The sequence below is a fragment of the Tauraco erythrolophus genome, chromosome 5 (assembly GCF_009769465.1).
Source record: "Tauraco erythrolophus isolate bTauEry1 chromosome 5, bTauEry1.pri, whole genome shotgun sequence".
NCBI classification, from domain to species: Eukaryota; Metazoa; Chordata; class Aves; order Musophagiformes; family Musophagidae; genus Tauraco; species Tauraco erythrolophus.
In genome coordinates, this window is record NC_141469.1 from 37,886,360 (window position 1) to 37,900,264 (window position 13,905).

Sequence of the window (13,905 nt, forward strand, 5' to 3'; positions counted from 1 at the left end):
ACTAAAAACCTCCCTGAAACTGTATTATTGAAAAATGGGGTAAAACCTAAAATGAAATGTCACCATAAATTAGCAAGTTTGAAGAAGTCTTTTTAGAAGACAGAACTACTATGAAAATCAGTGAAGATATTGTTATCACTTGTTACACCGTGAATAACTGTGACAGTAATTTCTTTGTGGGTGAGTCGTCTCTAAATCCAATGGGTTCATTCCCTTAAGCACCTTGAATATTCTGTAGGGTTCTACTTACTGGGTTTAGGACACAAGAAATAAAAATGTTCAGAAGAACACACAAGGATTGAGCTGGCCAAGAAAATATTTGACTTTGTGTCAGCAGCTTTCATCACCTCTGACTACAGATAAACGACAATGCTAATGGTTACTACACTCTAGTACAACAATATCTAATTTTTAAAAAGAGGTTTCAAAACACGAGCAAGCCTGAAGGAAGGGAGCAAAACCAAAAGATCTCCTCCAGGAGAGGGAACAAAAAGCACACAAAATTCAAGAAGAATGAGATTGCATGTACACATATAAAAGGCACATTCTGGGGTACATAAACTCGTCTCTCAGTATAGACTGGGGAAGGGTCAGAGGAAGCACAAATTTCCAAAATAGAACAAGTGGCACATGTATAGGAAAAGAACCAAGAAAATCCTTTAGTAAAATAAATTTAAATACCAGAAAAAACAGGACATAGGTGAAGTCCTGATCCTAATTTCTTGGTTTCCTGACGATAACACTCCAGCAAGGCAAGTATGTTCTTCTATGCTTCTGAATTCACCAAATACTGCCAAAATTACCACAACACATCATTTTCTGACAAATCTAGCTATGAGATATCGCTTGGCACCTTCCCTGGTGGATTAATACGCACTCTAGCATTCCTTGATCTATATTCTCTATCACACTCATTAGCGACTTGAAAGTAGTCGCTAAAAGTAGTCAGACTTCTGCCCAAAATCTCAAAAAGGTTTTATCTTTTATTTCCCACATTGCATACTTCCACACTGCCCTGAACCATCATTGATCAGCAATGTGTAAGACAACACTCAGATCCTACCTTCAGATCCCAGTGAGGCCTGTACAGATAGAAATTCTCAAGTGGGAAGTAAGGACCTTAATTCAGGCCTAAACATTAAAGCATGTCTCGAGTCAATCCTTTAGATATTTATTACCTGCTCAGTACGTGTCAGCTCACCAGTCAACATGATTAAATCGAGAAGGGACATCTTTGGCCTTAAATTTCCTCTTATGCTGTAATAATAATAAAGATTTTTCCCTCACTAATTTCTGAGACTGGATGATGGGCTGACACCTGTTTCCCCTCTTCTTATTTTTCCTGTTCTTTCTGGCCTGCCTTCTAATCTGTTATCTCTGCTGCCACAGTTGTTCAAGGCTGCTCTGAGTGAGAGGAGTGAGTGTGGCTGCTCTTCATCCTCATCCCTCTCATCAACTGATTGTCAGAGATGCAAGCAAGGGAGAAAGGGCATTTTACAGCAGCTTCAACAGTGAACTCAAATGATTCAGAAATTCATTTCTCACCCTTATGGACAAGGACAAAAAAGGCTCCAGGATATCCAAAACAAAATAACAATTAAAATTTCAGAATGCAAAATACGCACCAATAATGTTCCATCATTTATTATGAATTTATTTGATGTTGCACATGTACATGTATTTTTTTTTTTTTTAAACAGGTGAGGGGATTTTCCTGTACCATGTATTGTCACTTCTTAGATGATGTGGTGAACTATAGAACAAGTGAGGCGACATCCCTAGATTCATGCTTTCAGATATCATGCTCTTAAAGAAGAGCAAAAGGAAAGTAAATTACTTTATTTGTGAACCTGGAGAAACAGTGACAAGCCACCAGTGTTGGTGTTCAGTTATAGAGAGCACAGGTACTAGCAAAAGGAAATGTCTCTATTGTGCTTTAGCGTGGTGAAGAGTACAGTGGGAAGAAAAAGGGATCTCTCCTTCATTCTCCATCATGACAACCCTTAATAACATTGATATAAGCCATTTAAACTCAGTTTCAAACATATCACACAAAGTACTGGTGATAAGTATATCACTAACTTTTTCAGTTAGAATACAGTATAGCTTTAATAACCTTTTCCATTATAAGACAGGGTTAAATGACAGTCAGAACAGCAGGCTGAGGATGTTTTAAATGCTCTCCAGCTGCCTCCACTAGCACATGATTAAAAGTTTACTTTCTCACCATTTATACTCCTAAGTGTAGAAGAACTGACACCTACCACTAATTCAGATATACTTATCTCCTGGTTGGTCTCTTGTCAGCACATACTTAGACTGCATTCTAATACCATGCTTAAACTCTGCTCTTAATAGGACTGGCCCTGAAGCCTGGCCACACATCATACTACATACTCCCCATATACACACTCTTTAGACTATTTTGAAAGATGACACTGAACTTGCTCATGCTTCCTTGCATCCACTGGTGGTGCAAATGACTACATCTGATTAAATCTTTTCAGATTCCTTTAAAATATCTATTTCAGTATATAGAAAAGGGAAAGGAAGAATCAGACATTTCAAGACTCAGTACATCTGAATTTAGCTGTCATGTCAAAATCTAACCACAACGCACCTTCTTCCATGAAGATGAGTCGTGTGCCTATTAGGGTTCTCATACGAATAGAGGTGGTAAATATTTGTTTCAAAGCCAGTAATGCACATACTGCCACAAAGGCAATAGGGGAAAAAAGCAAGATGTACTTTTTTTTTTTCTATTGGTTCTGTGAAGTAAAGCCCAAAAAAGGATTTCACATAACCAAATCAGATTTTGAATACTTTTGCCCCACTTACATCAACCTTGCCATTCCAATTCAAATGGAATTCTATACCCACACATTAATAACACATTCTGCCCTTCTGTAAATCCTTCTGGAAAATACAGAATTCAGTTTAAAGAACTGATAGCAACAGAGATTCAAAGTTTAATTGTCACCTGTGTCAGAGGGTATCATCGCTTTTAAAGAACATGTAAAAGACTACAGAAATGGATGTAATTGGAGATAAAGGATGTTCCTTGGACAGCACTGCATCCAGCATGGACTAGCATAATTAATTTACCAACATACCAAATAGCTGACTACTGAACTCATTCAGGAAGGACCTGAACTCTGAATAACTTAGGTACTTTGGAGTGGTAACTAACAACGAGGGCAGTGAGATCCCAAGAACAGACATCCAGAAGTGGCACTTCTATTCAACTGAGTAGCAAATAGTCTTTAGAACTGTGCTGGGTTTATGTGGTGGGGTTTTGGTAGCAGGGGAGGACTGCAGAGATTGTCCCTGTAATGAGATGCGAGAAATCGTGTTTCGCCCCTGCCCACCCTAGTCAGACCCGCCTCTGACCAGGGCTGAGCCAATCAACGCCTCTACGAATGCCATATTTAAGAAAGGAACAAAGGAACCCGTGCCATGTGGGACCGGCAGCAGAGAGAGGGGAGAGGTGGGGGACGCTGGGCCACCATCACTTGACTGGTGATGGCTGCAGCAGCACAGCATGGAGAGCACCAAAGTGCCCCAGAGTTCATTCTGCCAGGACTGCTGAGGTTCACCTGGCAGGTCAGGCCCAGCACGGCTGCAGCAGAGAGGAGAGGGATCTGATAGAAACAACTATGCAGACACCAAGGTCAGTGAAGATGGAGCAGGAGGAGGTGTACTGGAGCTGAGATTCCCCTGCAGCCCATGGTGAGATGGCAGGCGGCCCCCCTGCAGCCCATGAAAGAAACAGTGGAGCAGAGATCCACCCACATCCTGTGGAAGAGGACCCCACGCTGGAGCAGAGATGCTTGTGCCCAAAGGAGTTTGTAGAGGATTGTCTCCATGGGTAAGGACCCCATGGGGCTGGAGATTGAGAGTGGAGCAGAGCTGCATCTGCAGCCTGTGGGAAGGGACCCCACACTGGAACAGTTGGCTGCACCTTAAGAAGCTGTGACTCCATGGGGAAAGCCTGCCCTGGAACAATCTGATGGGCAAGGATTGCATCCTGCAGGAAGGACTCACATTGGAGAAGTTTGTGGAGAACTGTCTCCTGTGGGAAGGGACCTCAGGTCAGAGCAGGGGAAGAGTGTAAGGAGTCCTGACCTTTTAAGAAGCAGCAGAGACAACGCGTGATCAATTGACCCAAAACCCCCAGTCTCTGTCACTCTGCACCGCTGGCGAGAGGAGACAGAGCTGGGAAGAAGGGAGGAAGGTGTTTTTAAGATATGGTTTTATTTCTCCTTATCCTCAATGAAGTAACTGATAATTAAACTGATTTGTCCCCAAGCTGAGTCTGTTTTGCCTGGGGGCCATGATTGGTGGGTGATCCCCTCCTGTCCTTATCTTTTGTTACTTTTTTTTCCTCCTCTCCACCCCATGGAAGGGGGGAAGGAGTGAGCGAGCATGGTAGCTTGGCTGCCAGCTGGGCTGAACCACAACAAGAACACCTAGTTACTTCCTTCCAGATTCCATGACACATCACGCAGGAATCCTCAATCAGGAAGGAAAAAATTATTTTGATCATGTTAATTTCACTGTTTATATGTTTAGATAAAAAGCTGGTTATAAATCATTGCATGTAAGAAGTGAAACAAGATCTTTCTGTTTACATTTCAGCAAATCCTAAGTAGCTCTAGTGATAATTACCTCTTAACAAGTGACCAGAGCACAAGAAAGGATCAAAGACTAAATAAGGAATCAAGGAGGCACAGATCTATCTTATATGGACTCCTGTCCCCAATTCCCACATCCTTAAAATGAACAACTGGATTAAAACAACGGTATTAAAAAAAATAAAGACACATGAGAAAGCAGACTGAATGCCAGAGACCAAAGATAAAAACAAAGGCTGTTCAATATTTTGATCAAAGCCAAAGAGACTGATAAAACAGCAACACAGAAGAAAACACAGAATTAAGAAAAATAAAAGGAAGAAATTATAAAGAAAAAAATTGAAGTTCCTAAAGCTTCAGAATAAGTATGTTAAATCTTTGAGGTAAGAGATTTAAAAAACAAAGAATAATCTGGCTAAACAGCCAACTGAAGCAAGTAACATTAACACACTGCACCTAATGTACTACTTCATATGAGGTACAATGGCGTTTTGTGAAAAATCTAGCTTAAAGCACAGTTTGGAATTAAAGTAAGACATTTAAAAGCACAAAGGAAGGCAGCATGCCAGGCTTTCAACAATGATGAAAGAGCTTCTCTCTATAATTCTGGTCTCCTCATTCACTAATCCTGAACTCTACAAAATTAGCTTACAGGTATCTATTTCAAAAAGAAGATATACTATTTAAATTTAGGGAAATATTTCTTTCTGCTACAACAAATATAAAGTTTTATGTCTTCTGTATAGAGGTCTTTTCCAATGGCCACAGTATTTAGATTGCTTGGGGGTACGTAAGTTCCTTAGTAATAGAGTAAAAATGCAAAAGTAGTTTTGCTGCAGCTGACAAATCAAAGCTGCAGGAGCCGATATGGTTGAAATCACAGATTCTGCAGCTGCAATCTCAAGCAGCTGTATACAAACCTTAAGATCTTTGTTGACCTCCTGCACCTAAAAAATAACAGGTTTGGTTTATTAGATAACTGTGTAACCAATCTGTATTTCATGGTCTGTTCAAACAGTTTTTACGTAGATGATTCACAGGTCTTTTAGTCCTGAAGTTTTAAAGAATTAGCAGGCCATATAAAGGTGAGAAGGATCACTGACTCAGTCAGTAAGTCAGAACTGGAAATACTGGGAAAAATAGTACAGCCACACATCAGCTCGCTATCCACAAGCCAGTGCTGAGCATAATGCCAAGTGAAAATGATTTAATGATTTCCACATCTAAACTGGTAAGCTTGGTGGCACTTCATGTCCTGGTGTCTTATTATGTAGCATCAGAGCTCTGCAAGGTATTTCAATGCATGATATAGGACACGTCTTAGTACAACTGAAATAGTTCATTTCTGTTTTCATGCTTCTATTTACAAGATCACTTGCTTTTGAATTCTATTTGTAGCAACTTCTCTTGATCACAATAATCTTGAGGTCATTGATATCTTGCTTTTGTGCTAGTTCATATTTTTCTTTCCATTAACATGTTAAATAAGAAGGAAGTTTCACCTATTCATGACAAGTTCCTCAGATGCCTCTATGAGACTGACCTTATTTCCCTCCCCCCCCCAACAAGAATTAGTATATTTAGCTTCTGTGTACTAATCAGTACTTTTTCACTGAATTAAAACCATATATTTGAGACAACGGTAATATTTTGAGCAGAGACCCAGAAAAGGTGGGGCAAGGGGCCATCCATTCAGTCTGTCTAAGCTTAATCAGCTACTGTTGCCACTCTTGCCCTACAGCAGAGACTGAAGACCAGAAACAGCTGGAAGAAACTGAAAGAAAGGTGGGAAATATATGGGGGAACCTATACTTAGTGCTTTATTGAGGCAGTTTAGTTCAGTCTAGGCATGCAGTTTAAGCATATCATGTTCTAGGATGCACAAGGCACTCCAAAAGCTAACTGAAAGCTCAGTCCACAGCATGAGTCTAGCCTCAGTTCCAAGGGTAGGATATAGCATTGGCACAGCATGCCAATGCAAGAGGCACTACCACTTCAACTGCAGGAAATAAAGCATTTAAAGGATAACAAAGCTATCAGGATACATGAACGGAAGCAATACTGATCCATCCTTACTGAAGCTGTGATGCAGTGAAGCTGTTCAAGTTCAGAAGAGGTGAAAATCTCTCCTAAAAACCTATCATGCTATTTCTCTATGAGAAGAAAAACACTGCTATTTATAACCATACTGTGAAGTGTTCCAGGAAAAGTTATCTATTTAAAGGGAATAAATTACCCTGCTTTGTGCACTCTTCCATGTATGTACTCACCTGCTTCCATCCCCATTCAGTATAATGAATGGAACCACTTTTTCCACCAAGTGATAAAGGAGACCTGACATTGCTATTATGGGTCTTCGATAATAATATCTAGCAATAAAATATTGATATACGTTTCTTCAAGCATACTATTGCAGGTGCTTTTTATTGACGAAATTACTAGACATTTCTAATAGCAGTCTCTCATTTATTTCAACATTTAAATGAAGAAATAGACCCCATCTTTCAGTAGGAAACCCAGGTGCATACTTTTAACTATTTTCTGCAAGTATTGTGATTAACGAAAGAAAATTTAAGAAAACTCAACTATGTTTTATGTCAATATTTTAATAAACATCACTTAGATATTCTCACTGTAGAGTTTAATACATTTAATTAAAAAAATAAGTATTTAAATCTTGGAACCAAAAATACATATTATTAGCAGAGAATAAACACTTTATCAACCCATCTGGGAAGATTATTTTCTTTGTTTTTTAAGAACTTCTGTGAGGTGTTAATTTTTCTGTTATGTACTTAAGATATATCATACGTATTTTATGTAAATAGTCTTTCATCCAAAGCATCAGAAAACAATTGTCATTTAATATTGCATGTAATATTATTAGTTTGCAGATGAATTAGTCAAAAATCACATCAACAGCCAGAATTCAAAACCTGAAGCAAGCCTGCTGAAAGCTTAACTCTCTATAAAAAAATCTGAATCATCTGTTTTTAAATAAGCACTAACATTGTTTTTTTTTAACCTATGGAATATTAGAGTTCTCTGGTTTAAAAAAACAAGGAGTTGGACTGAAAAAACACAAAACATATTCTGTTTGCTTATCTGTATAAATAGGTTTGACCAAAAAAGTCTTAGGCACAAAATAACAAACAAATGTGTTCAAAGATCAGAAAATATTACAAGCAAAGAAGCTGTACTACAACCTTAAAGTGCAATTTCTCCTATTAATTTTGAAACATACTCAACACATTTCAGATGGCTGATATTAGTATTAGAAAGAACCTCCATCAAAAGACACCTGTAACAGCTTTTCCTCATGAGACACACTGAACAAGAGTTCCCAAATCTCCTACTAAGCAGCAATACAGTTAAGAAGCGCCAGAAGCATAATGTGTTTCCTAACTATCCTGTCAAAAGTTACCGTCATCTCTGGTATCTCCTTCATAAGCCAGCTACTTCATCATCACATTCTTTGGAAGCAGGAGGAATATTTCAAGATTCGTACTGACAACTGCCAAACAACATGCATTCTGAGATTGCTGTCAACACAGCACACTACAAACTCAACTTTTTGAAAACACAGAAGACTTCAGAGACTTCAAAGAATGGATATTTTGAATACCGTAACTTAAATCCAAAATTAGTATTTAATAACTTCAGTGCACAGCCAATACGTTGTTTTAGCACCTCAAATAAAAAATAGTCATTTTAGGAAAAGCTGTTCCTGGAAGTGGAATCCCAGTTGCCTCCTACTGAACCAAACACTAATAGGGTAGATGAGGAATTAAAGTCAGAACACTCAAATTTACCAAGATAAAGTTGTTTTAACAATAATATTAAATAAATGAATAAGTTAAAAACATCAGCCTCTCACTTCACATTTTCTCCTGATTAGCATAGCCATACATACCGCTATTTGACATTTGGAAAAGATTGTTCTTCTCAAATTTCTTGAAAACACTTCCTTTTATTTCAACAAACTGCAATTTTTAAAAACAGTTAGTTAGTTTTTATTGATACAAACCCGATATAAATGAAACAGACAATCAAATAATATGCAAACAGAGATATGATACACAAAGAGACAGGATGCTGAAAAAAATTATGGTAGCTATATAATAAAGCTCCATACTTACATTATTCGACATCATGATGGTAAGCAGTGATTTATTGTGGGAGTTGAAGGCCACATTAAGGGTTGTTGCTTGAACCATTATAAGAATAGCATGCAGGACTAGATAGCAGGGTTAAGGAAGCATATTTCGAAACAATTTTTCTGCACAACAGTAATGAACAGCACCCAAAACTCAAATTTCTTGTTTTGTTTCCAAAGTTTAACAAAAAAGTTTCTATCTCCCTGTCAACTAGATTTACAGGAAGACAGTACTTAAACCTAGGTAATGTACCCACAGTGCTTTGTAGTATGTAATAATTATGTTAATTTTTCTTGTTCTAAAAAAGCCCTATGACATTAGTCAGGAGAAACAGCAATACAACCTGAAGAAAAAAAATCTGAGATAAAGAAAGATTCAGAATTAGCCTAAAAATTTCAGAGAAAACAGGGGAAAGTACAAGAATTCTAAATTCATCAACACACCTATAGGACTACGTATCTCTTTACAGGTCATTTTCATCAGTTCACTGCAAGGTTATTTCACATAAACTCACTTGCATCCTGAATATGCATGAGTTTATCCCTTCATTTCAAGAAAATGTTTTCAAGCTAGGTGTTTGTAATGTTCCACTAAATAATAAAACCCCACTGTCTTCAAGACCCTCTGACTCGACGTACTCAAATACAAATCAAAAATCAAAGTTTCCATGAACTATCCAATTACTATTTTTCATTTTACTACACACTAAGTGTTAAAAAAGTTGTCTACTACTGCAGTAGTATACCCTTATGAAGGTGAGTTTTTTTAAAGGAGGTTAAAAGGTTTTTTCATTCATTTTAAAAACCTGTAATACTGGCAATCTTACTTTGAAAGTAAAAACACTGATTTAGAAATACTATCAATTTTATATTTTTATACATAAATAGTAAAATAAATGCAGAGTAATTACTGCGTGATTTAATTTAGAAAATTTTGCCATTTATTGAAGAAAAAGGATACAGACATACAGCACTGCCAAAAAGAAGTGAGGAATCACACCTTTGTGAGCTCTTTTTCTCTCCTTAGGTTCTGTAGCTGTCCAATAAAGAGCATCCAAAATATCTTGTCCAAATGAAGAAAACAGACGATCAGCCACCTAAACAAGAAGAACTTTTTACTGCCTTAAAGCAATATTTTTCTCTCCGACACTTGAATATGCCACTGTAAGAACAGCTCAACCTAAAAAAAGTTTCACATATTTATCACTTTCCATCTCTTGTTCATTCCATTTCCACTCTGGATTTCACTGTGGTATCGTTCATTTTGTATACTCAGCAGCTTACTTTCCCTTTTCATTTTTATCCCCTTTTCAACAGTATTTACAATATATAACCATGTAGTATTATCTTAGATGCTTCTTTGGAACACATCCAAGCACAGTTCAAACTCCAGCCTTTGAAAAAGCAGTATGTATGTTGCATTAAACTATCCTAAATGTATTTTCCCACTCCTCTGGGTTTAATACAGGAGAAAAATAATGAAAAGCCAATTTCAAATGTGTGATATGGAACAACGTCAGCTTATAGTTACAAAAAGGACTGAAATTAGATCTGGCTGTACTGTTTCCTTACATCTTGGAAGACAGTATATACTCAATAAAAATCTCTGCATAAAGCAGAATTCAAAATTAAAAGTACTATACCACAACTGCAAGTGATCAAGAGGGACTAGAAATTCTGCCACAAAGGGAAAATTAGTCTGAAAAAACTACAAATACCTGAATTGTAACCCAAAGAACACATGCACAATTAGGGGAAAAGGAGCAGTAATTCTAAAGACAGGTAAAACATGGACAGCAATCTGAGCTTGTAATTCAATACCACAGCAAGAAAGGCGACATGGAGTTCCACCAGTTCTCAACACTTCATCACCAGCAAGTATGTAAAACTGAAGACTGAGGAAAGGACTTTACAAGGAAAGACTTTTTTTCTGCCTATATGCTACAGTTCAGTAATTCTAAAATTAAGCTGCACAGGACAAGAAAAAGAGCACTTCAAAAATTCAATTTGGTATACCAAGGCACATGCTGGTTAAAAAAAAAAAAGATACTTTCATTGCTTAATAACTCAACGAAATGGAAATAGTTAAAACTGATTATCTCTACTTAATAAAGACAACTGCTATTTCTTCTTACTGTCTTTCTGCAAGACAACAATTTTGGACATGTTAAAACGACATGTAGCAATACAGAACTACATGCATGATGTACCTGCTAATACTGAACCATACCTATTAACTAGCAAATAAGTTCTTGGGACAACATAAGTAAACCTAGATTTGGGATCATTTCCTGACTTTGTTAATTAAGAGTTCTAAAGGTAAGGACACCTTTTCTCCAAAAGAAAAGTCATACGCTTTAATTTATTCAAGTATTAAGTTTCCTAAAATATGAAGGCTGAACTAAAACAAATTTTTACTGCATGTCTCAAGTAAACTGTACTATATGCTCCTCTAAGCATCACCTATTAAATAAAATGAACAAACCATGAGCTGATGAATTATCATAAATCTGAAGTCCAAAAAGCCATCAGCTTGAGAGACATTTACAGTGGTATTGTTTTCGGCTTTTAAGTTTTTTAAATTAAGGTGGTCTGCATTATTTGGTTCCTGCTCATTGTGATGACTCATTGAGTAATTACAGTTGGTGTAGTAACACCAACTACAGAATGCTTAGTTTGCTAAGTTTTTGTTCACAATATCGTGAGGGTTTTAATACAGTGGCTTTGTTTTCCTTTTTATTTAAGCAGTCCTTGTTTCTTAGCTGACAGGATAGAAAAATATTAAAACCCACCACACATTATTGTTGCTTGCTTTTCCAAATATGACTTACCTAAACCCTACACGCCGACTGCAGGCTCCAGCAGAATTCCATGGTGAGTGCTGTCACCAGCGTAATGCACACTGAGGCCTCACAAGGAGCAGGAGCCGGTGGGTCTGAAGAGAAGTGTCATTTAAGCCAAATGTGCTGAATGCTCCCCTTCAGCTATCTATCTGGAGCATTCAGTACATAATTTGAAGACTCTACATTCCTCATACCTGTCCAGGACAATATTTCCTGGACTTTCCAACAGCCGAAAACATTACGACATTGTAAACATCTCTGTTGCTCAGTGATTTAGTTAAATTAAAGAGATTTTCCTGTTCTGAAAACCTGTGAAAAGGTGACGTTTATTACTTAAAAAAAATATAAATCATATTTAACAGTTCCTTAAAAAGCACTGCTTGCATTAGTAGCGAAGACTTATAACCAAATTCATCAACGTAGTCTAAGCAAGCCAATATTCAAACTGTTGAAAGCTGACTATCAACGTAGTCTTTCAGTGGGATCTCATGACGTTTTCTGCCAATACTGTGGCTGCAACCTACCACAGTAAAAAAGTCCCCTAAAAACTATGTCCTTTGCTTGGCATACTTGGTTTCATGAGACACCGTTTCCAACTTCAAAGTCTGAGGTAATTTTTCTAATAACTGTGAGTGGTAACAGACTTCCTCCTTTCCTAAAGGAGAGAAACTCAGGCAGCACTTCTTAGCTGAGACACGCACTTTTGGTTCTGCCAAATATAGCAAAGAAACTCAACTCTTCTCTTCATTCAAAATGGAATGGCACATGGTTTCCAATTCACAGCAAAGACTGCCTAAATATTACAGTTCAGTGTCTTCTACTATCTTCCCTCTCTGCTCTCTCTCAGGATCTTATCACTATTTCAAATCAATAGTTTCTACTTTTCTCAACAAGTTCAAAGTCTCATTCATTTCACTTCTTGCTCTGCAGTTTAAGACATTTCTTCTTCTGTTTCCAGTTCTCAATTTTCATTCAACTAAATTGATTAATAAGCTCCAAGAACTGGGCAGTATAAAACAGTATCTACAAAACTTACTTTTCATGAACTTGTCTGTTCACTGCATCTACACTTATTATCGTGGGTGTGCGCACATTTCTGAGAACACAACATGTGCCGTATTCTAAGAACAAATAATATAATACAACAGTATTTTAGATAGTCTGAAAAAAGCATGCTTGATATTCTCATACCAATATTCTTACCTCAAGCATGTTATAGATGATGTAGAGCTTTATGACAGACTGTCCCCTTATCAGATGATACATCATAGAGTAGTCAACATAGTGCATCATGAAGTAGCAGATGACCAATATGACTCCTTGGAGAATGTCACATACCTGAGCAGGCTGCAGCAAACGTCTATCACTGAAATACAAGGGGCAAAAAGTTCCACTAAATGTCATATATCCACAAAATACCAATGTTACCAAGTCAATAGGAATTTATGGAAACTGTTAATCAAAGATATATTTTAATGTAGTTTATTACTGCCCCGTCCCTCACTCCAACACGTAAGGAACACCATGACTATGATACACATTTATAGATTACACTCCTGAGCAGGATCACATTCTCTTATCTGCCACATCCATTTAGTTAAAATACTATTTTTGTTGGGTAACAGCTCCTGATTGTTAAGAACCTTCCGCATGCATGCCCTTTGGTTTTTAATTTACCTTCCCTCTTCCAGTCAATTCTACTCTATTTTGACTCAGTTACAGAAATTGTATTTGCTATAACCAAAAGGAAAAGAAATGAAGCCATCATCTTCAATTTCAACATAGTGATCCAGATGCTGAGGAATAGGTTCTAAATACAATGCCATATCTTCTTTTAGCTCTAAGCTCTCCAGCAGTAAATGCAAACAATTTGACATCAGAGCTTGAGGCAGATCTTGATGCAACACAGAAGCTTTCTATCTGTAGTTCCTCAAGAAACTCAGAAGACTAAATGAATCATTACACAATTTCACTCTAATAAACTAAAACTACAGGAAGAAAATAGCTTTACCTCAATTGCCACAAGAGCAGCCATACACATAATGAAACTGCAAGGCAGTATTTACCTGTCTATTTACTTAGTTTAGTATTAATAGGATGCAAAGCACTTTAAAAGCCTTAAAATTAAATCAAAAGGTTATTTGAAAATTACATATCAAAAAATAGAGAAATAATTTATTTTTAATATACACTGAAAGGCTTTTGCAGAAGTTAACGTTTCACAAAAGTCAGAACCAATTAGCAGAATGCAAGTTGCAAATTTTCATTTTCT

At 37.2% G+C, this 13,905-nt stretch overlaps 1 protein-coding gene across 3 annotated transcripts in view; it reads right to left on the reverse strand.

The window, feature by feature from the left end:
* TAPT1 (transmembrane anterior posterior transformation 1) overlaps positions 1-13,905 on the reverse strand; it is a 50,146-nt gene that overhangs the window by 15,043 nt on the left and 21,198 nt on the right. For all 3 annotated transcript variants that reach the window (XM_086611896.1, XM_086611895.1, XM_086611897.1), the window contains 4 exons: positions 12,837-12,999; positions 9,752-9,887; positions 8,774-8,871; positions 8,548-8,617 (listed from right to left, as the gene is read on the reverse strand). In XM_086611896.1, the coding sequence (XP_086468022.1) occupies positions 8,548-8,617; positions 8,774-8,871; positions 9,752-9,887; positions 12,837-12,999 (467 nt within the window). The remainder of the gene's footprint in view (positions 1-8,547; positions 8,618-8,773; positions 8,872-9,751; positions 9,888-12,836; positions 13,000-13,905) is intronic.